Raw genomic sequence first — 23,249 nt, 5'->3', positions numbered from 1 at the left:
ACCGAACCCTTCGGTGACCGAACCCTTGGTGACCGAACCCTTGATGACCGAACCCTTGGTGACCGAACCCTTGGTGACCGAACCCTTGGTGACCGAACCCTTGATGACCGAACCCTTGGTGACCGAACCCTTGGTGACCGAACCCTTGGTGACCGAACCCTTGGTGACCGAACCCTTGATGACCGAATGCCTCTCACACGGCCGCACTCCCCAAATGTATTGATGCCCAACTTGCCTACAGCTAGGACTGGCGGCCAGGTCTCGGCAACCCTAGGTGGCATTGTTGATGGCGGCAAGTCCGGTGCTGCACACAAAGGCAATTTGCGCTACCCCTCAATGACTAGATACAATGATAGAACACACCAACATGCGCGACAACCAGCGCAACAATTTGGACAACATGTACCACCCGGACAACATGTACCACCCGGACAACATGTACCACCCGGACAACATGTACCACCCGGACAACGTGCCCAACCATTTGCACTGCAACCGGCCGGACAACTTGGACACTATGTGCAGTCGGAGCACAACCGGATCAAGTCGGCCTCGATGCTAGTTGGGCGAGGTGTGCAGCTTCCGCACCACTGTGCGTCCGTGCCGCTACCGACCAGGCTGCCGTTTCCCGAAGAGTGTCTTTTGCTTTCGGACAATCAAGTGCCAGGTCGGAAGGCGGCGCCGGATCAACGACGGAGGCCCGCCGCCGACATGGATCACGAGTCACACTTGCCCACTGGTATGCTCTCGAAACGAAACGTCTCGGACGGAAAGCTCAAGGGCGGTCGAGCCGTCACCGGACGACGGGAATTTGCGGCTGGCAGACACTGGGGCGAGACCGACCCGGCCCAGCTGGACTCTCTGTTTGCCCTTACTGGACACTGCCTTGAAACCGGTCAGTGCTCTGAAACCGGCCACTGCTTTGAAACCGGTCACCGGCACGGAAGTTACTCCAGTGGCAGTAAATGCCTGGCCACCGACACGCCGGCGGAGATCTCTGGTAGCGAACGAGAAAGCAGCCAGATGGTCGGTTACACGGGGGACCACATGCCCGGTCAGATAGGAGGGGCCCACATGCCTGGTCAGATAGGGGGGGTCATGATGCACGGCCAGCTTGGGGTGCGACAACGGATAGGCCGAGAGCTGCGTGCTGGCGGATATCTCAGCTCCACCTTCGCAACTCACTACCGCGGCACAGCCTCGCCAATAACTGAGAAAGTGCACGCGTCCAAAGACGACCTTTGCTGGGCCGGACGTGGTCTTGTTTTCGAAAGCGATCGGAAACGGAGTCTCCTCGATTCCACGCCCCGAACCAGTCGCTCCTCCTCCCGAGACAGTGGCACCATCATTCCTGGAACAGGCGACAACAACGCAGGCCACAACAAGGAACTGGACAAATGTTCCGCTGCTCAATGTTCCGCCACCAACTGTTCCGCCACCAACTGCTCGGCGGACGGGTCGACGGGCGACAAGCACCCTGACCGGGGGCAGCAGGCTCATAGCTGCGGGACGACCACAGGGTGGAGCGAGAGTCGACGTCGCGAAGAGTCAAGCAGCCTTTCAGCGGCCAGTCGTTCGGGCTGGCGTCCGGTATTGCGGGGCGCGGAAGAGCACCAAACGCTCACGTCCGAAGGCACCGAGAGCAAGACGCCACAACCCGCGACCGTCTTCGGTCCATCTTTCTCGCCCACAATGGCGCGACTGCTCACAGTGAAAGAAGTCGACCTGCCCGAGACTCAGCGCACAAACTTCGGACTCAACTACGGTCCGAAGCCCCGCTACGGCCCCAGTCCCGGCTACGGCGTCGGCGGCCGGCCCGGCCCCGCCGGTCGTTCAGACGGCAGTCGTCCTGGAGGCAGCGGCCGACCGAACGCGCGGACCGGTGGCAGCCGGCACCGGGCCCACTATTGCGACGAGAGCAGCGCGACTCAGCAGTCGTTGGTCCGAGAGATCTTTACGGCTCGGTGGTCACCAGAGTCTGCACCGGAACCGCAACCTCCTCTCGAGACTCAGCCATCTTGGGGGCTGCACCCGGGGGCCATGAACCAGGCCCCCCTGGGCCCGGGGGCGCAGCCCCCGTGGCCGGGGCCTTCCAGGACGCCACAGGTGCCGGCGAGAGCCACACCAACACCGACTTGTGAATGGAAGTCGGGTCGTCGATCATCTACGAGTCACGTGTCTCCTCCGTCGAGTGTGGCGGCGGGTTATCTGGCTCCGCGACGTCGTTGTAGTGCGGGCCGTGTTGCTGTAATGATGGGTATCGCGACGGGTACGGCGGCCTTTGTAGAAAACGTGTACCGTCGTTGCGGCAACGAACTGGAGGCCTTGCTGCCCGTGCCAGGTCGACTTGCGCACTTGTTTGCATATCCCGGAGGCACCTCTTACGCTCCTCCTCTTGCCCTGGCAGCCAAAGTCAGTTCCGCTGAACTGGTGCGGACACTCCTCCATCTGGATGCAGACCAAGCCACCTGCACCGATCAAGCTGGCCATACTCTCCTCCACCAACTCTTCCTCCCCCTTCCGGACGACCTGCCCCAATTGGCCGACACACAGCTAGCCCAGACTACTCACCATCTTGCACCGACGGCAGGGGGCGACCCACCCTGCCATGGGGGTGACCCACCCTGCCATGGGGGTGACCCACCCCGCCATGGGGGTGACCCACCCCGCCATGGGGGTGACCCACCCCGCCACGGGGGTGACCCACCCCGTCATGGGGGTGACCCACCCCGTCATGGGGGTGAGCCACTCCGTCATGGGGGTGACCCACCCCGCCACGGGGGTGACCCACCCCGCCATGGGGGTGACCCACCCCGCCACGGGGGTGACCCACCCCGCCATGGGGGTGAGCCACTCCGTCATGAGGGTGAGCCACCTACTCGGACAAGCAGTCGCTCGGAAGAAAGCCCTACGAACGGGACGTTACGCGGTTCAATTTTAACCCCGCGGATACACGCCCCTTCCGTCAGCCCACCGCAACCCGGTCCGACCAAGTGCCAGATTCTCGAACCTGCCCAACCTGGCTGGGCCGGCAGTCTCGATAACAAGGCTAATATCGTCGAACTCCTCATCTCTGCCGGCGTTGACCCGGAGACTAAGGACCGTTTCGGTAAACTTGCCTCCGACTACGCCAAGGAATGGCTCTGGCAGGCTCAAAGCGAACTCCACGACAGCAGTCTGGCGAACAGCCGACCCAGTGGGGAAGGAAACCGCCCTATTGGGGAAGGAAACCGCCCTATTGGGGAAGGAAACCGCCCCAGTGGGGAAGGAAACCGCCCTAGTGGGGAAGGGAATCGCCCTAGTGGGGAGAGCAATCGCCCTAGTGGGGAGAGGAATCACCACGGTTCAGGTTCTAGTAACGATGGGCGGAGGTTAAGCGCGTGTGCCGTGCGTGCGGCATGTCTCACACTTTTGACTCTGGAGGACTATATGCGACTTGCTTATCTCGCACCCTTGACGACTGCCTACTCCGTGAAACGCTATCTGAAGCCGCAGCTGACCTGTTCGATCAATGGGCGTATTGTTAATCAGGTCCTCGTGCGCTCTTTCTCCGATGCTGGTTTGAGGAATCTTGCCCGCGGTAAAGGGCGACGGCGCATAGCCCCGTCAAAGAACCTACCACCCGATCTACCCACGACGGTTCGACCCGGGTTGCCCCAGGCACAGACGAGCGGCACACTGGAGGCATTCTTAAACTTTTCCAAAGAGCACCGATCGCACCCAGCACACCTCCGCGTCCTGGAATTTTTGGGAGCTGCTTTCGACGAGCCCCCAAATGAACCAGTCGGCCCGGGTCCGCAGTTTTGTTAGCCGGAACGTCCTCCTTAAAGTCAACGTAGGCCCTACTCCAACCCCCCCCCCCCCCCCAAGTCTTTCTAACGGACGTTGGTGCAGAAGTTGTTGCGGCAGGCAAGGGCGATAGACGAGGACGTGGAGCACTTGACGGCGGCCCGATTTGAGGGACCCTGGATCGTGTTGTGCTACAGCGATGGACTTCAGGTGGTCCGGGTCGAAGAGGACGCGTTGCCGCGGACATTATGGAACGTAACAGTGGCGGAAGGCGTTGTATGTGCGTGTGTGGTTTCCGCACACGACAGCCTCTGTCCCGTGCCCACATATACTGAGACGCAGCCCGACCTGTCGAGCGAACCTACGTCCAATGAGCACGATCCTGACCCGGCTCACGACCCGGCTGCGGCTCCTGACTCGGCCGCGGCGACTCCTAGTCCTAGAGGGGACGATCAGACGGGTGCACCAACTGCGGGCAAGCATCGGTCGCAGGAGAGTTCAGCGCCTCTTGTGATTTATGTCACGGAAGCGGAGCCTTCCGTCGTGGTCGTGGTCGACGCGGCCACGAGCACCGTCCTGCACCGGCTAGTCATCGGCGGTCCCGTGACCGACCTGACCTCACACGTCGTGCCCCGACCGGCTACCAACGACGACCCGGAAGGGAGTCAGGAAGGAGCACTTCCTCCCTCTGCATTCCCTCCTTCTGGACGCCCTCGTTCTGGAATCCCTCCTTATGGACCCCCCGTGGTGGAAGAACGGGTGGGCGTGTTGGTAGTAAGCAGTCACCGAACTTTGCACCTGTACGACTTGAAGACCTGGAGTTGGATGGTGTCACTGGGCACAGGTGCGTCGCCAGTTGCCCCCCCTAAAGCCTTGCAAGCGCGGACGCCGGCTTTCTGGTATGAGTCTGCGAGTGGTGCTTTAATTCTTTACTCGTGGTGGTCTGGTCGTGTGTTGGGTCGCGCCTTTGTGGACCAAACGAGTCGTGGTGCAAGCCCGTGGGTGGCGGAGACCCGGACGCCTTGGGTGGACTGTGCTGAGTTTTCACCGAGCAGCCAATCGGCATGCTCACGTGGCTCCTCCGAGTCCTTCGACTTCGCCGAACACACGCGAAGCACCACCGGCGCCATCTGGGCTGACGACCGTGTCGTTGCCGCCACCGACCTCTACGACGACCACGTCTACGTCTCCTTCTGGAGCCATCCAGCCACCTCCCGCTCTGCCGCTGACAACCACTCTGCCGCCACGCCCGAAAAACTTTCCCAACGGTCGCCCATGCGGTCTCCGGTACAGGACGTCGATGGAATACGAACCGGCCTGGGTTCGAATCTGATGGCAGTGTGCACGGGACCACCTCTTGCGGAAATCCGGCTAATCAAACGGCCCAGCTCAGTTGATGCAGGGCTGTCGCTGTTCGGGGTCTTCAAACGCAGCCTCTGTTACGTTTCCGAAAAGTTCATTAAGAAACAAGACCTTATATGCACCATCGCCGGCATCAGAGATGAGCACGGCTTCTTAACACTTATTGTACGTGTCCACTGCACACACCTCACTTGTTCCCTGCACACACCTCACTTGTTCCCTGCACACCCGCCCGTGTGCTTTCACACAAATTTGCACAATACATTCTACACACAATCACACCAGAATGCCGCAAACACCGAATGGCAAGGCGCTTTTGCAGAGTGCTACAATTGGAGGAAAGATTAAATGCCGCGTTTACAATGACACTTTAAACGAGGTGGGGCTCGTGGAGTACCACATTACTGGGAGCAGAATGCTGCCTCCACGGAAGGCTGAATCCTTCTGGCCCTGTGTGCAAATCTGCGGTGCTTCGTCCAGCCAGTTCCATCTGGTTTCTCGCTTGGGTTATCTACATTACTGTGCCGTGAAAAATGGTCAGGGACTGCAACTAAACATAATCCCGCCTTGCCGTATTTGCCGTCAGCGACATCATTATAAGAGAAAACTCTGGAGTCACTCCTGAGGAAGCGCTCCTGTACAGGCTGAAGAACCACCCGTAGCTGTAGGGGACCACCCGTAGGTGAGGAGCTGTAGGGACCACCCGTAGATTCGGGCAGGAGCTGTAGGGGACCACCCGTAGGGGATCGTGTCGTCATTTCGTCAGTGGCTGTTTGGGATCGGTCATTAGCTAGTGGGGCGGGGAGGGTAGGGACCATTATCTATATCTAGAAGGGATCATCATCGTCGATGATGCGTCGGGTCTGTCTGGATAATCATCATTGTCTAAAGAACTCACGGGAAGCTCATACCCGTATGTGGGTAGACCCATACGTGGGTGCACTCCACGGATGTCCGTACATGGGCGTGGGTGCCCAAAGCTGGGGTGCCCAAAGGTGGGGTGCCCAAAGGTGGGGTGCCCAAAGTGGGGTGCAGAGAACGTGGGTGGAGAACCTCATGGGGAGAACTAATGTCTTTTCGAAGTCTTCTTTGCCAGGCCGGCCTTGTGCTGCTGCTGCTGGACGTCCTTGGATTCGAACCAGGAGTATGGATCCGCATCACCCCCCGCGTTGGACCCTGTGGCGGGTGGTGCTTGAAACTTGGCTATTAAACTTCTCAACTAGAAAGGATGGCATTAGTTCATCCCCCTCCCTCCCTTGGTTTTTCCCCTCCCCCTCCTGGTCAGTGGTGCAGCCGTTAAGGTCACCCCTTGCTTACATTAACGCTTCGCTTGACCTTTTTGTTCGTCCGCTCAGTTTCGTTGTTGGCGCCGCTTGGCTCCTCCTCTTCCCCGTCCCCGATGTCCACATGCAGCGCGTTGCTGTCTTCAGCAGCAGGTGGCACGCGACGTCGACTGCTCCTGTTGCTCTCCTCTTCCAACTCCTCCTCTTCGTCAATCTTGACCACTAGCTCCTCAGTTTTCATTCATGTAAGATAGAGGTGCACTACCAATTTCTTTTTTAATGGATGACGCGTTCTCCACAGCCAGACGGAGACGACAGGGGAATGCAAATGGACTGATGTATAGGAGAAGCAGCATGCTCAAGATGCTCGTCGCATGCGCTACAGCCCTGGAAAACAGACTTAGGACCAAAGGTAATAAATTCACCCGTCTGACTACACCCCTCTGACTACACCCCCCCCCTCTGACTACACCCCCCCCCCTTTGTACCCCATCGGACTTCTCTAAACCTGCTTCATTTTATTCTACCTCAGTAATGGTTCGGAAGCTGCCTTCCTCCATTGACTCCTGCTCCTTCATACAGAGCATACAAGATGCTTTAAGTCGCTGTCCGCCGGAAACACGTCAGGAAGTGACGACGAATATAACACTTTGTCATCTCCAAATACACCAGTAATACACCTTCATCATCTTACTATCTGTCCCCCAGTTCCGACGAAAGCACGGTCGCGTACGTCACCTTCTCAAACAAGGCCAGTGCAAAGCTGTTTATCGAATGCTACCAGGTACGATATCTTCCCGTACTTTCTTCCCGTACTTTCCATAATTGATTCACAGCGCGAGCGAGCGGGCTAGACTTACCCCTGCAGCGTAGTCTGAGTGCAATGTGACCCCTGCAGTGCAATCTGACCCCTGCAGTGTAGTCTGGCCTCGCAACCGTTGCAGGCCGGCCGACCACCGTGATTAATCATTCTTGCAGGGATACAAATTCATCGACCACCATGGTGCTACCTCAAGAGCCGATTGTAGTCTAGCTGTGTTCCAACGGACCCTTCCACCAGACTCACCGGAAGGGGACTGTTTGTCATACTATATGGACCACGGGGATGAGCTTTGCAGAATTGCCTATGTCCGGCCTTCTCCGACTTATGGAACGTACGCTGAAGGTAAGACAATCTTTGCATCCTCGGGAACCTAGCTTCCATTTCAGACCAGTCCTTCCTGGATTTCATGGAGAATTTAGCAAAAGAACAGATGCCGCGGTTGAATCAATCCACTCAGCAAGAATGTGTACCTCAGGAGGAGACCGTAAGCCCGGCGGTCAAGCTCGCGATGGAGAAACGCTTGAGTAAGAATAGAGTTACCGGTAATAAGTATGAGTCCTCGAGGTCCAATCGTTCGTACGGAACAAGATCTCAACGGCCGGCACCTTCATCAGAAAATCGGAAAGGCACCAGTGGAACTGGCAGTAATAGTAACAGACATGCCAAGGCGGATTCCGCATCTTTCAACTCAGGCTCTCCCAGCATGCGGAAATCGGACGACGGACGCCAGGGACAGGAATCCGATACATACAAACCAGCTGTACTACGCAGAACTGGGCCCAGAAGAAATGGGGATGGATACGCGGACCGCAACGATCAACGTAAAGGTGACTGACCCTGAATAGACCCTTCTACGAATGAAGTTATCAGAGAATCGCTTATCTTTAAAGGGATCCGAATATGCGTTCCAATTAATGAGCACACACGTGTTCGAAAGTGCGCGCGCCCAAAATTAATATTCTATGCGGAGTTACCCCGGCCTAGTATTAGGTATTTATCATCTCCTATGGAGGGCTAGCGCGGATCCAATCAGAGGACTGGCTCCCGAGACATGTACAGCCAAAGTTTACAACTCGGGTGCTGAAAAGCCATCGCTGATTCAGGATACAACTGGATGCCACGGCGGAAGATACCAGAGGAGTTTTTTGCGGGATGTCGTGTCTGACTCATCTCGAGAGAAGCCTTTATTAAGAGGTAAGAATCATTAAAGGAGTTTGGGGATCAGCGACTTTCCTTAGAGATCAAGCCAATTCCAAATCAGAGACTGAGGTGTCCGACGCGCGGTCCTTGTCGGATTAGCTTCAGCGGATACGGCCTACAAAAGGGGGATTTTGTTGCCATCGTGAACGGCAATCAATGTGGCACATCGGAAATTTTTGAGGCAAGCGAAATGGATGGAGTTACGGCAATGGCGCTCCGGGTTGGCGGCGATCGTGTAGAGGTCGCTAACGTCGTTCGATCAACCGGGGTTGTCGGACTTGCATCTGCCAAATTGGTTCCTGGCGAAGACTACACTCTCTGCTACGCGTCCAAGCTCGGATTCGACGATCCAAATACCACCCCTCAGCCGGAGGACTATAGATATTCAATAGGCACGCTAACCCTGTCTGATGGAGTGGCGTACGACTGTGATTTTGAGGGCCAAACTTTGTCATCGTGCGGCATGGCCATATACCGGCCCAGCCAGGAGGTTGATTTTGAGTGGAAATTGGGAACCGGCCAATCTACTACCCCTGGTAGTGGACCCACTTCCGATCATACCACAGGGACGGATGCTGGGCATTATGCTATTATGAAATCGCCCGGCTACATGAATGACGCTAGTGCGGCTGTTTTGATCGGTCCGGCGCTATTCCCTGCTGACTATGGGCAGTGCTTGACGTTTGCTTACAACATGAATGGGCAGGATGTCAATGCCTTGCGAGTTTACATGGCGCCCTCAAAATTTATGGATGGTCCTGCTTACCTTTCCGAAGACATCCCCCACTACTCTGAACACACGTGGGGAACTCCTAGGTGGGTTGGTGTAGGCAACAAGGGTGAGGGTTGGCACCTGGCGGGCGTTCCCATAGTAGCGAAGTCGGACGGTCCGTTTCACCCGGTGTTCGAAGCCCTTGCCGGGAAATCCGAAAAAGGGGATATTGCTGTTGACGACGTGAAGTTAGTTAAGGGAAGATGTCCCGCCGAAACCAGATCTCATCCGAAGTCTACCGTGGACGGCCAAACAATGATATGTGGAGAGGTGCGCATGGTCACGGGCAAGCATCCGGATGATAAAAGCTGGAAGCTGGACGGTGCGATCAGCTGCTCTGGTCGGGGATACTCTGCTGCTGAAGTGGAAGGGGCGTGGATGCCTTGTTGTGTTCCGCATTTCGGAACGTATACCTTGATGCTTCAGGATTCCATGAATGATGGTTGGGAAGGAAGCAAACTGGAGATGCGGTTCTTTGATCGCACTTATGAGTTCGGGAAGGAGATCAGACATCGCACAGGTGAAGTTCAAATTCCAGTGGTCATAGGACAATTGGATATTCTTAAGGCGCAATACTCTGATAAGTCAATTGAGATAGACGTGCGAGTCACCTCTCAGAACTCTCATGTGTGGTGTGGCGTGGCTGAGGCTCTGGAGGACGGTAGCGTCAGAACTCCGTCACCCAGAAAGCAGCTGCTGAAGGACTACGGAGTCAGATCTCGTGATGCAACCACTGAGCCGGGAGAGGTGCGAGTAATCGGAATTAAGGGCGACTTTATTAAGCCCAATCGATATTATGACGTGTATTGCTACGCCGAGGCTGCTGATACTGACGCGAATGGCATCAAGAATGAAATGGATAACGAGCAGATTGCTGCTACGCGGTATAGAATGGCGTCGGATATCGAGGCGCCCAGGATTTCTGTGCTGGATGTGAATGTTAGTGGAAGTAACGCTCGCATTAAGGTAGCGTCGGATGAGCCAGCGAAAGTGTGGTGCTCGGCCATCCTGTTGCCGAATCGGCGCGACGTGAACAAGGATATGGTTCAGCTTGAAGGGGAATTTGTTCAATTCAAGAGGGCAGGAGAACAAGACATTGAGTTTGACAATTTAGCGGGAGAGTCTGTCTACAAGCTTCATTGCTTTGCGCAGGACTTTGCCGAACCGTGGCCCAACCACACGAGCGATGCCGACTTGAAGAATGGTGGCATATTCCATCGCGATTCGGAACAGGAAGTTAAATTCAGCACCTCCAAGCGACATCCAAACTCCAAAATCACCCATGTAGCCACCATAGCGAACGGGTTTGATGTCCACGTGAATTTGGACGGCGCGGGTAAAGTATACTGCGCGGCTGCGCCGGAAGGAGTAGATTTCCCATCGGCTACCGAGGTCATTGGCGCTGGAGCATCCGCCCAATTGACGAAAAAGGACTTTATTGAGGAAGGTGTTAGAGACGTTCGAGTCGCGATCCGAGGTGTTAAGACCAAGACACCCTACAAGGTGTTTTGTCTCGGCACCTCCCTCGATGGAGCGCTGAAGTCCGGCGACAAGGAGATGTGGAAATCAGCGGTGCCAGCCGTCTCCTATGGTCGCTTCTGCGATATCCCTGCAAATCCGCCCACCGCGCAAAAGGAAGAGAAGACCACACCCTTTGACCCTCTGACTTCCGACGAGGAGTTGACAGTCCGAAGGTTCATGCTCTCCCGCAAGGAATTAAACCTGAGCGCCGTTTACCGGGTGACACTGTTTCACAACAAGTCGGAGATTTACAGTTACTACGATCACCAAGGAGAAATGCCGAAACGGTACGCGAGGGTGCGAATTGGTCGATGTGTGGACAACCGCGGCTTTTATGAGCAGCTGCGAGTAGGGCCACTTGATGTCGAGGAAATGGATTATCTGCCTCTCGCGGAGCCTGTCGAGACAACCTGCGGAGGTTACAACGCCGAAGGAATTTTTGGCCGCCGACTTGCTTCCGACGACTTCCTTACCGCCTTCCAGGATTTGCTTCGCCAATCGTTTGGGGCTCCGTTCAATGCTGCCGAGTGTTACCACGGAACCGAGTGTTTGCGTTTGGGCGCGGTCGTCGTGGGTACCCCAGAGAAGAATGCCAAAGGCCGATTGTTGAGTCCGGAACAAACCGACATCTGGGTCGGTCTTAAGAGGCCCACTGGACAGCCCTTGCCAATCTATTTCTCGCTCAGTTCAGATAAGCTTGGGATTGAATCCGAGATAGACCCTTCCCAGATCCCCCGGTTGCTGGATACGTACAACTGGGAGGAGTATGCAGGTCCGGTGTGGTACGACGGTAAGACGTTTGACAGCGTTGCAGAGATCCTAAAGGCTTGGCGACAAGGCGCCTTAAAGCTGGTTAGTTTGGACATTCTGGATCGCCGCCGTCGGGCCGTGCCTACCACCCACAAGCGGCGACTCGCGCCCTCTCCGTACGGCGGGGCGGCGGGGACAGCCGGACTGGATCTGGACAGGTCGGCTAAACGGTCAGGACTTGAGTACCGAGTGCCCCCTGAGCACGTCGAGCCAGGTGGGAAGAGGTACACCATCAAGAGTCACCCCGGGGGGCAGAGCTACACAATTGAATATGCGGGCTGGAGTTTCGTGGTTACCAATGACCGCGATAAGTCTCTGCAAATCTGGAATATTATGTTCGAGAATGAGCGCATTGTCTTCCAGCTTGGCTTGCAGGAGGCTATGGCTCACTATACCGTGTCTGAGCGGACCTTCTTTTTCATGGACAGCTGGTACGGTGGGCTTGGAGGTGCCGCGCGTCCGGTGCTGAGGGGCTACGAGTGTCCGAAGCACGGCAGTTTGGTGTTCTATGACCAGTCGCTCTGCGTCTGGGAACAGGATATGGCGCGGCCAATCAGAAGCCACTATCGCTCGGGAGAGATCCGCGACGCCGCAGCACATTACGCGCTGCACATCCGGCAGATGCTGACCGTCAGCAACTACGACTACGTCACGACCTACGTGTTCCACCCTTCTGGCCATGTGGAGGCCAAGGTCGAGTTTACGGGCGAGTTGTACGCGGGTGTCGAAGTGCCGTGGTATTCGCATCGCCAGGCCCACTATGGCACGCTGGTAACGGGTGCCATGAGGATGGCTGCGCTCCATGCGCACCTCGTCATCTGGCGTATTGACTTTGACTTGGAGGACTATCAAAACAACTCGGTGTGGTTTGAGCACGTCATTCCCGACCCGAAACGTTTGGGAGCGAACTACATCGATCGCTTCTTCCCAGACGGTGAGAAGGCAGGCGCGATTGGCGTGAACGACACTCGCAATGTGGCTTATGAAGTGGTCTCAGAAAACAGAAACACCTACGGGAACTACGGCGGATGGCGGATTCTGCCGGGCCACTCTTGGTCACCGAACCAGCCACATGCGGAGTTGTACGCTGGGACCGGGGCATGGGCAAAGTACAAGGTGTTCAGCACACAGTTCAAATATGGGGAGTTGGATGCGACTCTGCCACGGGACAACAAGTTCGCAGGGGACCCTGCAGTGTCTGTGGACAGGTACATCAACGACAATGAGCCCCTCCGGAACACGGACGTGGTTACTTGGTCTAGTATGTCGTTCATGCACATTCCCTGCGCGGAGGACTACCCACTGACCATCCCAATCGGCAACACGTTGTCGATGATGCTGCGTCCGAACAACTGGTTTTTGGAGGATCCCACGATGGACTTGCACAATGCGATCGGTGGTGACTTCAAGGACCCAGGACAGTGTGCAGTGGTGCGCAAGAGCATTTTTGATGCAATGGACGTCAAATCAGCAAAGGGCCCCATAGTGGTTTGATTCTGAGACTGGCCCCACAGTGGTTTGGTTCTGAAACTGACCCGTGTACTTGATTTGCATCACTGACTAGCGGAAAAAATCCCTCACGACGATTTGTTCACTCCGACGGACTTGAGCGCCTCATCGAACATGCTCCAGTTGCGTATCTTTTCGAACAAAGGAAGTGGGAGCGAGACGCCCTTCTTGGTGGGTTTGCCATCCCAGTATTTGCGGAGGTCCACGTATGGCTTCCCGTTGAACTGTGGAGAGTGGCATGGTTGTGGTTCGTGTGCTTGGTTACCTTCTTGACGGTGAGTTTTGTGTCTTCGTTTAGCGACCATGACCAGACGCCTTCAGTTTCATCGAATGAGCCCCCGTCGGTTTCGATTTTGGTTTGGGGTTCGTCGGGTGCGGGGGTGGCGGCAGCAGGCGTTTCCTGTGTGGTGGGTGTCTTCTTGGATTTCTTGGAGGAGGATTTCTTCACTTTGGTGGGGTCCTTGTGGCTGGCCATTGCGGCGAAATTATATTATGTTTCGGAACGGATTTCAGTTTGGTGGTGGTTGGTTATATTACGAGTGTGAGTGTCGCTTCGCGTGTGTACGGTTTTTTGTTTAGTGTTTCCCGGCGTGCGGCATTCGCGAGCGGTGGTGCACGAGCGGTCTGCGGAGGAGACGGTTTGTGGGCGCGATCTGGTTTTGTTGAATCGTGCGGCGCAGAGTGTGTTGAAGGAGGCTGTGGTGTGTGTGGGTGGTGATCGGTGGTTGGTCGTCCGTCGTGGATTAAAAAAAGAGGGTCAGAATTTTGGGCAGTTTAAAAGGTGAGTGATCTGCGTTGGCGATGGGTATTTTGTAGATGACGAGAGCGGCAGTGGCGGCTCTGTGTTTGGTTGGCGCCTGGGGGGCGCCGGCTGCGCAGAGGTTGATAGTGGGTCGTTCGGTGGACTCGACTTCGTTGCCGACGTTTACATCCAAGATGAGTACGTACAAGGTTCAGGCCTACGAGAATGAGCCGCTGGAAATCACTTTGCAGTCTTTGCCCAAGTCGATGATGGACTTGGGCCACTTGGAGCCGGAGCGCGGGTTCTTGAACGAGACGGGGCAAGTGGTGTTCCGTCCCCGGGGCGCGCATGACTCAAAGACATTGTATTTGACGGACTACGCTCACGAGGAGGAGCGCAACGTCACTATTTTGGTGGACACGGTTCCGTCGCACAATGCGCAGCTCTATGACATGCGACCGAGCACGGGTTATCTGGAGCCGGCGTTCTCGAAATCTCATTACTCCTACTTTTTGCGTGTGCCGGAAGGCACGACTTCGTCCAAGTTCCGGCTTACGGCGGTGGACGATGTGAACACGCGTTGTTCTTACAACCGACGCGACGATGCACGCGGCACGGTCGTGGGAAAGGGTGTGACAAGCGACGTCAGTCTGGGTTCAGTGAACGACCCATCAGTGGTGGTGATCGAATGTGTGCACCCGAACAAGCCGGACTCGCCAGTGCGCTATATGTTGCAGACGGTGCAGCAGCGCGGAGGTTCGACTCAGTTGCGTTCGCTGGACGTGAACGGTGCCGACCTGCAGCAGACTTTTGACCCACTCTCGCGCGGTGTCTACACAGCCGATCTGAGCACGAGCAAGCCGCCGGCAGGTGTGAAGACAACAGACCCACGCTGGGTGTCGTTCAAGGCGGTCCCAGAGAACAAGAAGGCGAAGGTGAGCGTGGAGGGCTTCCCGGTGGACGAAAACTGGAATTCGCCGTACTTCCGAATTCCGATCGGCGAGACGCGGCTGTTTCATGTGGGCATCCAGACGCCGAAAAACCCCGTGACGGAGACGTACACAGTCGCGGTGTCGCGTCCGAGCGATTTGGGTTGGGGGCCGAAGCTGCTGCAACTGGTTACGGGTGCGACGACCATGATGTCTTCGACGCGTGCGTATCACTTCTTGCACAATTTCCACGTGCTGCAGTGGATTAGCGCGGTCTCGCCAGTGCCTGGCGTCGCTGAGACCTGGCAGCCGACGAGCAGCGTGACGGACAAGTTCAACTGGCTCTTTGGCGCGCCCAAACTCGTTTCCTTCGCTACGCCAGAAGGTGGCGCATACGACACCAATCGCGAAGCCTATTTAGTCGACGGCATGCCCGTGGTCAGCCAGGAGACGCCCTACGGCCACCTGGTCAACCGTTGGGCACTGGACGCACTTCCCGCTGCCTTCGCCTTCAACCGTGGCCAGTGGTCACAAACCGTTGCCGACGGACTCGCGCTCCAAATGGACTTGGAACGGCAGAGTTCCGATGATTCTGAGCGACACCGCCGCCGCTCGCTCACGGGGTTGAGTGACGTTGACGCTATCGACAACGAATCCTTCTTCGACTGCAGGAACGGTGATGACTGCGGTACTCCCATCCATACTCTGGCTGGACAGTATGCGGCGATGCGGAGGCGACTGGCAGCCTTGGACCCGTTACAGAGGAACGAGTTGATGAGGAAGCTGGAGAATTCCTACAACGACTCGCGCGCTGTACTAGTGAATGGACGGCGGCTCGGGACGATCTTTGTGTCCTTGGCGGTGATCGGGGTGTTGTACGGATCGGTGTACGTAGGCTTCAAGCGTAGTCACAGGTTGCAGGATCTGGCGCAGATTTATCCGCGGTGGTTGCAGCCGGTGCGGTTCTGGATCTTTGTGTTGGATTTATGTGGCATCGCAGTGACTCAGAGCGCGTTTACTTTGATGTTCTCGCCGTTGCAGAGCACGCCAATCCAAGTGTTGGGAATGCAGACGACGCCACGAGCTCTGGGCATGGCGGGTATGGCGCTGTTTGCGTTCGTTGTGCTAGGTTTCGTGGCGGTGGTAGCGGTGGAGTTGGGTCAGGTGCGGAAGACGTTGGTGTTTGCGAACGTGTTTAGTCGTTGGCATGACTTTGCGATTCCGACGATAAAGGCATTCCACTCGCCGTTGAGTTGGGTCCCACTAGTGGGCCGGTTGACGAGTGTGGAGATCCGAGATGTCGCGCCGATTGCGACGTTCCGTACGGACGTGGGTAAGGAGAAGAACCAGGAGGGGATTGTGAACATTCAATTGAATGAGGAGCCACGCCAAAACGCGGCCTGGCTAGAGGGAAACGCTCGTGAGGCCTTTAGCAAGTTCGGTTACGGCGGTATGGGGTCGGGTTATGGTTCCGATGAGAGGCAGATGTTGGTGGGAGACAAGCCGGCGATAAAGTATTATAATCGGACAGATGATACGGGAGTGTTCTTGGACATGATTGCATTTCAGGATGACCAGTACCCGAACAGGAACGCAAAGGCGATGCACGAGTTCCCGGAAGCATACGTTTCAAGTTGCAAGCGTGTTGTTTATAACCACTATGGGAACCCGGTGGAATGTCACGCGCAGGTGCAGCTGAAACACCTGCCAGCAATTGCTGATAAGTTTGAGGTCTCGCTACTATCACAGACGGTGGCGCCTAGGGAACATTTGGATATGCCTAGCAATGATACGTTCAGTAATGTGATTGCAAAGGCCCAGCGCGGGAATTTGTTTTGGTGGGTCTTCGAGCGAGTGGGAGTGCTAAGTGCGGTTGCTTTCGCTGCAGCTGTTAACGACCCCAGTGGACGGAAGCAGTTGTGGGCTTTTGGGATTGCGGCGAGTTTACTGTTGCTGGTTGCGATTCCTTCAGTCTTTGGTACTTCGCTATCCGACTACTGGTATCAGATGCAGTGTGACATGGCTGCTGCTCGAAAGGCTTGTCGGTACGAGGCTGAAACGCAGAACAAGTTCCGTATTTGGCCGTACCGTTCGAAGGCTGCGAGGCAGCATTACCTGCAGATAAGCGAGCAGATCGAACGGGACGCTCAAAAATACGTCGGTTACCGTGTGTGGAACACGGCTATCAGTGTCTACTATGACGTCAGCGAGAACCCCATATGGCGCAGTCGGGCGGTGGCGTTTGTGCGTAACTTCGCTACCCACCAAGCCATGACGGAGACAATGAAGATTTGTGTGTGTTTCGCACTCATGCTCGGTTCCGCATCTTTGGGTATTTTCCAGGACAAGACCTCGACTAGTTGGGCTGTGCTGTTCTGTTGCATAGCGTTGCTCATGGTGAATTGGGAGAGCATTCGGATGTTCTTGGGAGAATGCGGTGTCTTCGCGAAGGAGCTTTACTACCGCTCCCGCTCGACCTGGTTGTTCGTCAAAGATCTTCTAAGTCAACCGGGGGAGTTGAGCAACCGTCTGAGCTTCTACGTGAACAAGTGTTTCGAAGCGCTACATGCCAACTCATCTGGTGTCAGCTTTATATTTGACGGGTTTCAGTCAGAGTGTGTGCATGACATGGCCGTTAAGGATATTGTGCTGGTTAACAATCAGATTGGGACAGTGATGCCGGGTGTGGTGGAGAAGACGCAGTCGAATGGGCGTGCGATTGAGGATGAGAACAACCCATTAACAACGGCTTGTTACGGGTTGCAGAAAACGTTGCATATGGCAAACGGCGTAGGTGTGTATCGGCCTGAGATGTATAGGGCGTTGCCGTTTGAGATGCCTTTGAGTGACATGTTGAGTGAGACGGACGATGAGTTGAAGCGTTCCCGATTGATGGCGACGATGCAAATCGTAAATCATAACTATATCCGGTACGTGCCATTGTTGCAGCATAAGAATGATGATGATAGTTTTCTATCGTTCTATACTAACCCGTCATTGGTTCCTGGAGCGGGTGATTTACGCAAGCAATACTTGGGTCCGGGTCTAGTGGTTGCGTATGACCCCTCGTACGCCATTTTGCGCGTGAAGGGACCGGGGATCGTGGCGGGTAAGGTTTATAACGTAAAGGTAACGGATAAGAAACCGGAGTTCGAGAACGTGGATCAGTATACAGAGCCGAGTGAGGGTTTCAGCAGTGAACACCATGGTCCAGACGCTAGTTCAGTGGCGATCTGTGCGACTCCAGGAGTGTTAAATGTTCGAGTGGAGCGGCACAAGTCTCCGAATTTGAGTAAGCCTGTGCGTGTATTGAAGGGTGAGATAGGTTTTGAGATCGACCCGGTGCTGAGTCATGTGGTTTGGGATGAGGCGAACCGTGTAATGGTGTTGTTTAGTGAGCAGTTTTTGGTATCTGAAGATCCTGGGGACCAGTTTACGGTACACTGGTTTGTGCGACCGAATGCTAAGACTCAGAGGCAGATGTTTGAGGACATTAAGGCAGAGCGAAATGGTGAGTTGGTGGTTTGTCTAAAGGCGGAGGATCCTGTACCGTATATGAACAAGAGTATGTATGTTCGTGTAAGGGCCCAGGATAAATCTATTTGTCTGGATTTGGATCCGTGCGATACTAACGCACATGAATTCCCGTTGTCAGTTGTAGCGCGGTTGCCACGTGGTCCTGGTAATGATGCAGTAAGTCGTGAGGTTAGTGTTAAGAGTGAATTGGATACATGGTTTGGATCACAGTCACTGTGGGAGCCGGCGGAGGATCGTGTGCCGTGTACGATTGTTATGTGTGTTGATCCGGTTGCTCAAGACTTTCGAGTGGAACCAGATTTTTATCTTGCTAAGAAACGTACTGAGGCCAGGATAATCCAGCTCAAGGCGCTCCGTACTCAAGCGCTACAGAAAGACTTGTTGTGGCTGGTCTGGCCACAGGTTGTGAGTCAGTCTGAGTATGCAGATTTCTGGCGTAACCGAGGTGTTAATGTGTTCGAGCACGGAAAGAGGTTGGTAGATCCTACATTTGAACGTGCGCATCCTCAGATTGCAGCTCATAAGCATGCGGTGTATGAGAGCTATGATTATTTGGTGCGAATGCTGTTAGATAAAATCGATCGATTGTGTGCAAAATTGGAGCAGAAGAGAAATTTGTGGCGGGAGTGGCAGGCTCTATATGATTACAAGGCGTATACAACGGATAGTGACTCGGTATCGAAGAACGATGTGACGTTATATGACTTGTATCATACGTGGCAGGAGTCACGTCTGAATAATGATCCTGAGGAGCCTTTGCATTTTAAGGGGTTTTGTAAGATGCGTGAGCATTATGGACGTTCAATTCCTGGTTTTGTTTATCCGATGATTGTGAATCGTCAATTCTTAAGTCGTACGGCGAATTGGGAGGCTCAGTTTGACGAGTGGCAACGGCAGTTGGAGGCTTGGCTAGAGCAGGAGGAGACGGCGAAGAACGCGCCGGCGGCCCGCGGCGGAAGTCAGGATGATCTTGCGTTGGCCCGTGAGGACACATTGAGTATGCCGGGATATACGGCTTATTACCACCCGATTATACGTCAGTTTTTGACCAGTCTCCGGCAGAATGTATTTAGAGCGGAGAAGCTCAAGACTGGACGGACGGTGACAGTACTCCACTACGTAACCAACTCGTTGGCAGTACGAGGACCGGACTACTTCTGGAAGCCGGATCCTTTGGGAGCGATGTTTGCTTGCGTCAGAGTGTGGAAGTCATCTGAGGTGCCGACTAGTCCTGCGGACTGTCGTTGGTTAACATGCATGGTTAAGTTAACGGGTAATTCATTCAAGATGATGTTATGTGACCCAAGTTTTAACCCTCCCAATAGAAAGTATGATTGGAATCGTGTGTATGGTTGGCGGATTCCTTTGGATTGCTTTGAACGTATTGAATTGGGTGTAGACAATACCGTGGCACCCGACAATGTATACACCCGTACCATGACCGGACAGGTGGTGTTCCGTAAGAATATGGATGGACGGGTGGACGATTCGTATGTTGAGAGTATTGCTACAGGTGAGATAAGTAATTCGTGCATGCCGATTTATGGCAAACAGTGTTGGTTGATTATGAATGGGTATGATGTGCCCAAAGGCGAAGTACCTGTTGGCTGCGCGCTACGGGAAACACATGCCGGTGACGGACCAATGGCCAGTGTCTATCCTCTCACTGTTCGTCTTTTCCCTCGAGATCTAGAACGCTGGCAAAGTGTCGTACGTGCTTGCGGAATGAACCGCAAACGCGCAGACGGACGCGACAAGGTATACATAGATCCTCGCAAGGCATCCGTACCGCCCGTAGAAAACGACATCCCTTCCAGCCACCGACGTGATCCACCACCCTTCCAACCACCCACTCCACTGCCGGAGAACATAGAAGACGGGAGTCGTAGCGACACGCGAAGCAATCTCGTTTCCGACTATACCCAAACAAGCCCGCCGGAACATACCATTCATGGAAACGATACCCAGTCGCCGGTCCAGAAAACCGTCAACTATTCCGGTGCTTTCCGTAACCGCTACGACGATTGGCGCTACGCAGGACACGGACACGTGACGCAACGCGGAGACATTGTGTACGAGGGAGGCTGGCGAGACGGGCAACGCTACGGCGAGGACTGTCGTTGTCTATTCCGAGACCCAAGTGGTCGGGAGTGGTTGTATGAAGGAGGCTTCTTCGCCGATGAATTTGCCGGACCGGGCCAGTTGAAGGCTAATCCGGGGGCTGAGCCACTAGACACAAAACCATTCACCCTTAAAAGCTTCCGCGGAAACTTCAATTTACCGAAACAGAAGGCTTTGGGACGTGGTGAGTCGTTGCCACAGCACGATGCTCCGGCGGTGAATTTGGGACATGTGCGAAAGTTGTTTGAAGCTGCGTCACCCCGTGTATTACTGATTGACGATGCCGGTAGCACGGGTAGCACTGTGCTGGTGCTTGATGATGCGGAGGGTGTAAGTCTAGGCGGCGACGAAAACGCCTTGGGACAGGTACCATTGGGCAAGTTAGCACGAGATTTCAATCGGCCAAGAGCGAACGTGAATCAGCAGAGCAGTGATGAGGTGTCCAGTCAGGAGTCGTTGAATGATGGTGCTCAGGGTAGTCGACGTTATCTACCTTATCAGTTGGGATGGACACGGAAGATCGATCCGAATTTGGGGTATCAGGGACTCGATGAACGTTTTGGCACTGGTTTGGCGGAGTACACTGATGGCTGTAGCTTCGACAAGAAGGACTGCGCAGGACTGTTGCATGGCAAACCGAATGGCGGTGGCGTGTTTAAGTGCCCGATATGCCCCCTGACATACACTGGGTTCATGAAGCACGGTGCACCGGACGGTCGAGGTCAGCTTTCCTTCCGCTTTGCAGAGGGCCGACTTGGACCTTGGGCCCGGTCGGTGGTGGTGGATTACAAGGGTGAATGGAAGGACGGACGGCGGAATGGTTGGGGTGTATGCCGTGCTCTGAACGGCATGGTGGTGGCGCGAGGCGAGTGGAAAGATGACCTGCTTCACGGTGATCAATGTTCTGTTGAAATTTCGGGTTCACTGTTGAACCATCCCGACGTCCGTTTCCGGTCGTACTATGGTGCTTGCCGTGACGGGCGACCAGAGGGTTATGGCGAGTTAGTGTTCAAGAAGATCAAGGCTGTCGACTGGACTGAGGACGTCAAGAAGTATGTGACCTATCGGGGCCAGTTCTCGAAGGGTGTACGAGATGGGTCACTGGGCGTTATGCTCAATGAAAAGGGCGAGGAAATTTATCGCGGCGCTTGGGACCGTGATAGCGCAGGCGGGCGAGTGATCAAGTACCGAATCCCGGCTGGAGCTGACTACACTGGTGCCGAAGTGTACACGGGCAACGTGGCAAGCGGAGAACTTAGTGGTTACGGCAAAATGTATAACGAACATACCAACCAACTTATCTACGAGGGTATGTGGGCCAACAATGTGCCGGAGGGTCAGGGCATTCGGTCGTTGCCTAATGGCGACAGGTATGTGGGTGCGTTCCTTGGTGGTCGTCCGAACGGCCGTGGTACGCTTTACTTCCACGACGGTCGGTCATACGAAAGCAACTGGCTGAAGGGGCGGCCGCACGGCGAAGGTCGGTACACGGATGAAGACAAGCATGTTCACGTTCTTAACTACGAAGGTGGCGAGCCCGTAGTGCCCAAAAAGGGCGCCTGCCGAGGCGCCCCTGCCGAAGTCATGACGGTCGACTTCTCTGACATGAACATGGGCGGACACCACTATGCCTACTGGCGGGGCGCTTGCAAGGTTAACCCCGACTGGCTGCTTGTGGTGTTGCAGCCCACAATCGGTATGTGGCAGTACCACGTCGACCACAAGGGAAGCCAACTCACCGACCTGCAAGACTATGTCGAGCAGCAAGACGGGAAAGTTGCGGAGCAGCAACCTGCGGCGCCGCAGCAGCTCAACGCAGGCGCGCCCCCGGCCCAGCGACCGTTCATGCAGAAGTTCTGCGAGACGGCAGTGGAGATTGACGTGAAGTACGCAAAGGGGCTGCCCAACAACAAGTTGTTGGGCAGCGCTAAGGCAACGGTTTACGTGCTTTGGGGCCAGCGCAGCTTGAAGACGGTGAGTCGAAAGGTCCACGATGGCGCGGCGGAATGGAATGACCTGAAGCTATTTACGGAAGACACGGCCTTCCAGAATATCGGTTTTGCCATGTTTGATGAGGACTCCAAAGGCACACCTATTGGCTTTGGTACCTTTGACATAATGGGCTTCCTGATCGAGTCCATGGACAAACCACACGCAGCAAGAGCCTATGACATCCCTCTTGTTGGCACCGATGGGGCAGATGCAGGAGTTCTCAGCATTCGCATTTCTGCCAAAGAACGAAACCCTGACGACCTTAAGACGCGCCATGAAGACGCTCCTATCTATTACGACCAATTCCCGGTCACCATCGTTGAGGCACTGAAGGAACAAGCAAACGTTGATCACCTCATGGTGTCCACCTAATCCATTTTACACACAGGTCGAAAAGAACACACTTTTTGGTACTGCGCATAAAGCACTTAGGGTAGCACTTAAGGGTTGGGGTAGCGTGCGTGATGTCGGCAGATCGGTCGATGTGCTAGTTATGTCGGTCATGCACTGACCCGGTCTGGTGTTTTCAAGCTTGCTGGATTCTGCGTGTCACAGAGATGCGGGTACTTGCAGTGGCATTGGAAATCGTTTGTCCAGTTGAGTTGTCGGAAGGTTAGGCTGACCCGTCGCTCTCGGGGGATCGGGTGGCCCAACATGTGGTCAAAATCTTGTCGTCTATTTTTGATGCCGTGATGCCAACCGTACCTTGCTTCATCAGCGAAACACATCAGTGACCTCGACTCCAGCCTCAAGTTGAGTTCCACAAAACCCGCATCATTAAAGCCTGAATCATTAAAGCCCGCATCATTAAAGCCTGAATCATTAAAGCCTGAATCATTAAAGCCTGAATCACTGAGGT

At 55.1% G+C, this 23,249-nt stretch overlaps 7 protein-coding genes across 7 annotated transcripts; 5 read left to right on the top strand and 2 right to left on the bottom strand.

Annotated features, from left to right (window-relative positions):
• Positions 1–186: 186 nt before the first annotated feature.
• Positions 187–3,810, top strand: GNI_044860 (hypothetical protein; the record flags this gene model as incomplete). Its single annotated transcript, XM_011131271.1, has 1 exon — positions 187–3,810. The coding sequence occupies one exon, from the start codon at positions 187–189 to the stop codon at positions 3,808–3,810; it is 3,624 nt and encodes a 1,207-aa protein (XP_011129573.1).
• Positions 3,811–3,894: 84 nt separating this feature from the next.
• On the top strand, positions 3,895–5,499 carry GNI_044850 (hypothetical protein; the record flags this gene model as incomplete). Its single annotated transcript, XM_011131270.1, has 2 exons — positions 3,895–5,316; positions 5,437–5,499. Coding segments are annotated over 2 exons (1,485 nt in total), but the record flags the coding sequence as incomplete, so codon positions are not given.
• Positions 5,500–6,217: 718 nt separating this feature from the next.
• Positions 6,218–6,675, bottom strand: GNI_044840 (hypothetical protein; the record flags this gene model as incomplete). The annotated part of the gene is made up of 2 exons (XM_011131269.1): positions 6,218–6,370; positions 6,469–6,675. 2 exons carry the CDS (start codon positions 6,673–6,675, stop codon positions 6,218–6,220), a joined length of 360 nt encoding a protein of 119 aa, XP_011129571.1.
• Positions 6,676–7,526: 851 nt separating this feature from the next.
• On the top strand, positions 7,527–8,092 carry GNI_044830 (hypothetical protein; the record flags this gene model as incomplete). The annotated part of the gene is made up of 2 exons (XM_011131268.1): positions 7,527–7,599; positions 7,644–8,092. 2 exons carry the CDS (start codon positions 7,527–7,529, stop codon positions 8,090–8,092), a joined length of 522 nt encoding a protein of 173 aa, XP_011129570.1.
• Positions 8,093–8,647: 555 nt separating this feature from the next.
• On the top strand, positions 8,648–13,054 carry GNI_044820 (amine oxidase; the record flags this gene model as incomplete). The annotated part of the gene is made up of 1 exon (XM_011131267.1): positions 8,648–13,054. The coding sequence occupies one exon, from the start codon at positions 8,648–8,650 to the stop codon at positions 13,052–13,054; it is 4,407 nt and encodes a 1,468-aa protein (XP_011129569.1).
• An 83-nt stretch (positions 13,055–13,137) lies between these two features.
• On the bottom strand, positions 13,138–13,544 carry GNI_044810 (transcriptional coactivator p15 (PC4 ); the record flags this gene model as incomplete). Its single annotated transcript, XM_011131266.1, has 2 exons — positions 13,138–13,293; positions 13,335–13,544. 2 exons carry the CDS (start codon positions 13,542–13,544, stop codon positions 13,138–13,140), a joined length of 366 nt encoding a protein of 121 aa, XP_011129568.1.
• A 461-nt stretch (positions 13,545–14,005) lies between these two features.
• On the top strand, positions 14,006–22,762 carry GNI_044800 (putative MORN repeat protein; the record flags this gene model as incomplete). Its single annotated transcript, XM_011131265.1, has 1 exon — positions 14,006–22,762. One exon carries the CDS (start codon positions 14,006–14,008, stop codon positions 22,760–22,762), a length of 8,757 nt encoding a protein of 2,918 aa, XP_011129567.1.
• Between the last annotated feature and the right edge of the window lie 487 nt (positions 22,763–23,249).

This window comes from Gregarina niphandrodes, assembly GCF_000223845.1.
Source record: "Gregarina niphandrodes unplaced genomic scaffold scaffold00006, whole genome shotgun sequence".
NCBI lineage: Eukaryota > Apicomplexa > Conoidasida > Eugregarinorida > Gregarinidae > Gregarina > Gregarina niphandrodes.
Note: the sequence above shows the minus strand (reverse complement) of the source record. Positions and strands in the feature narration are given on the sequence as shown.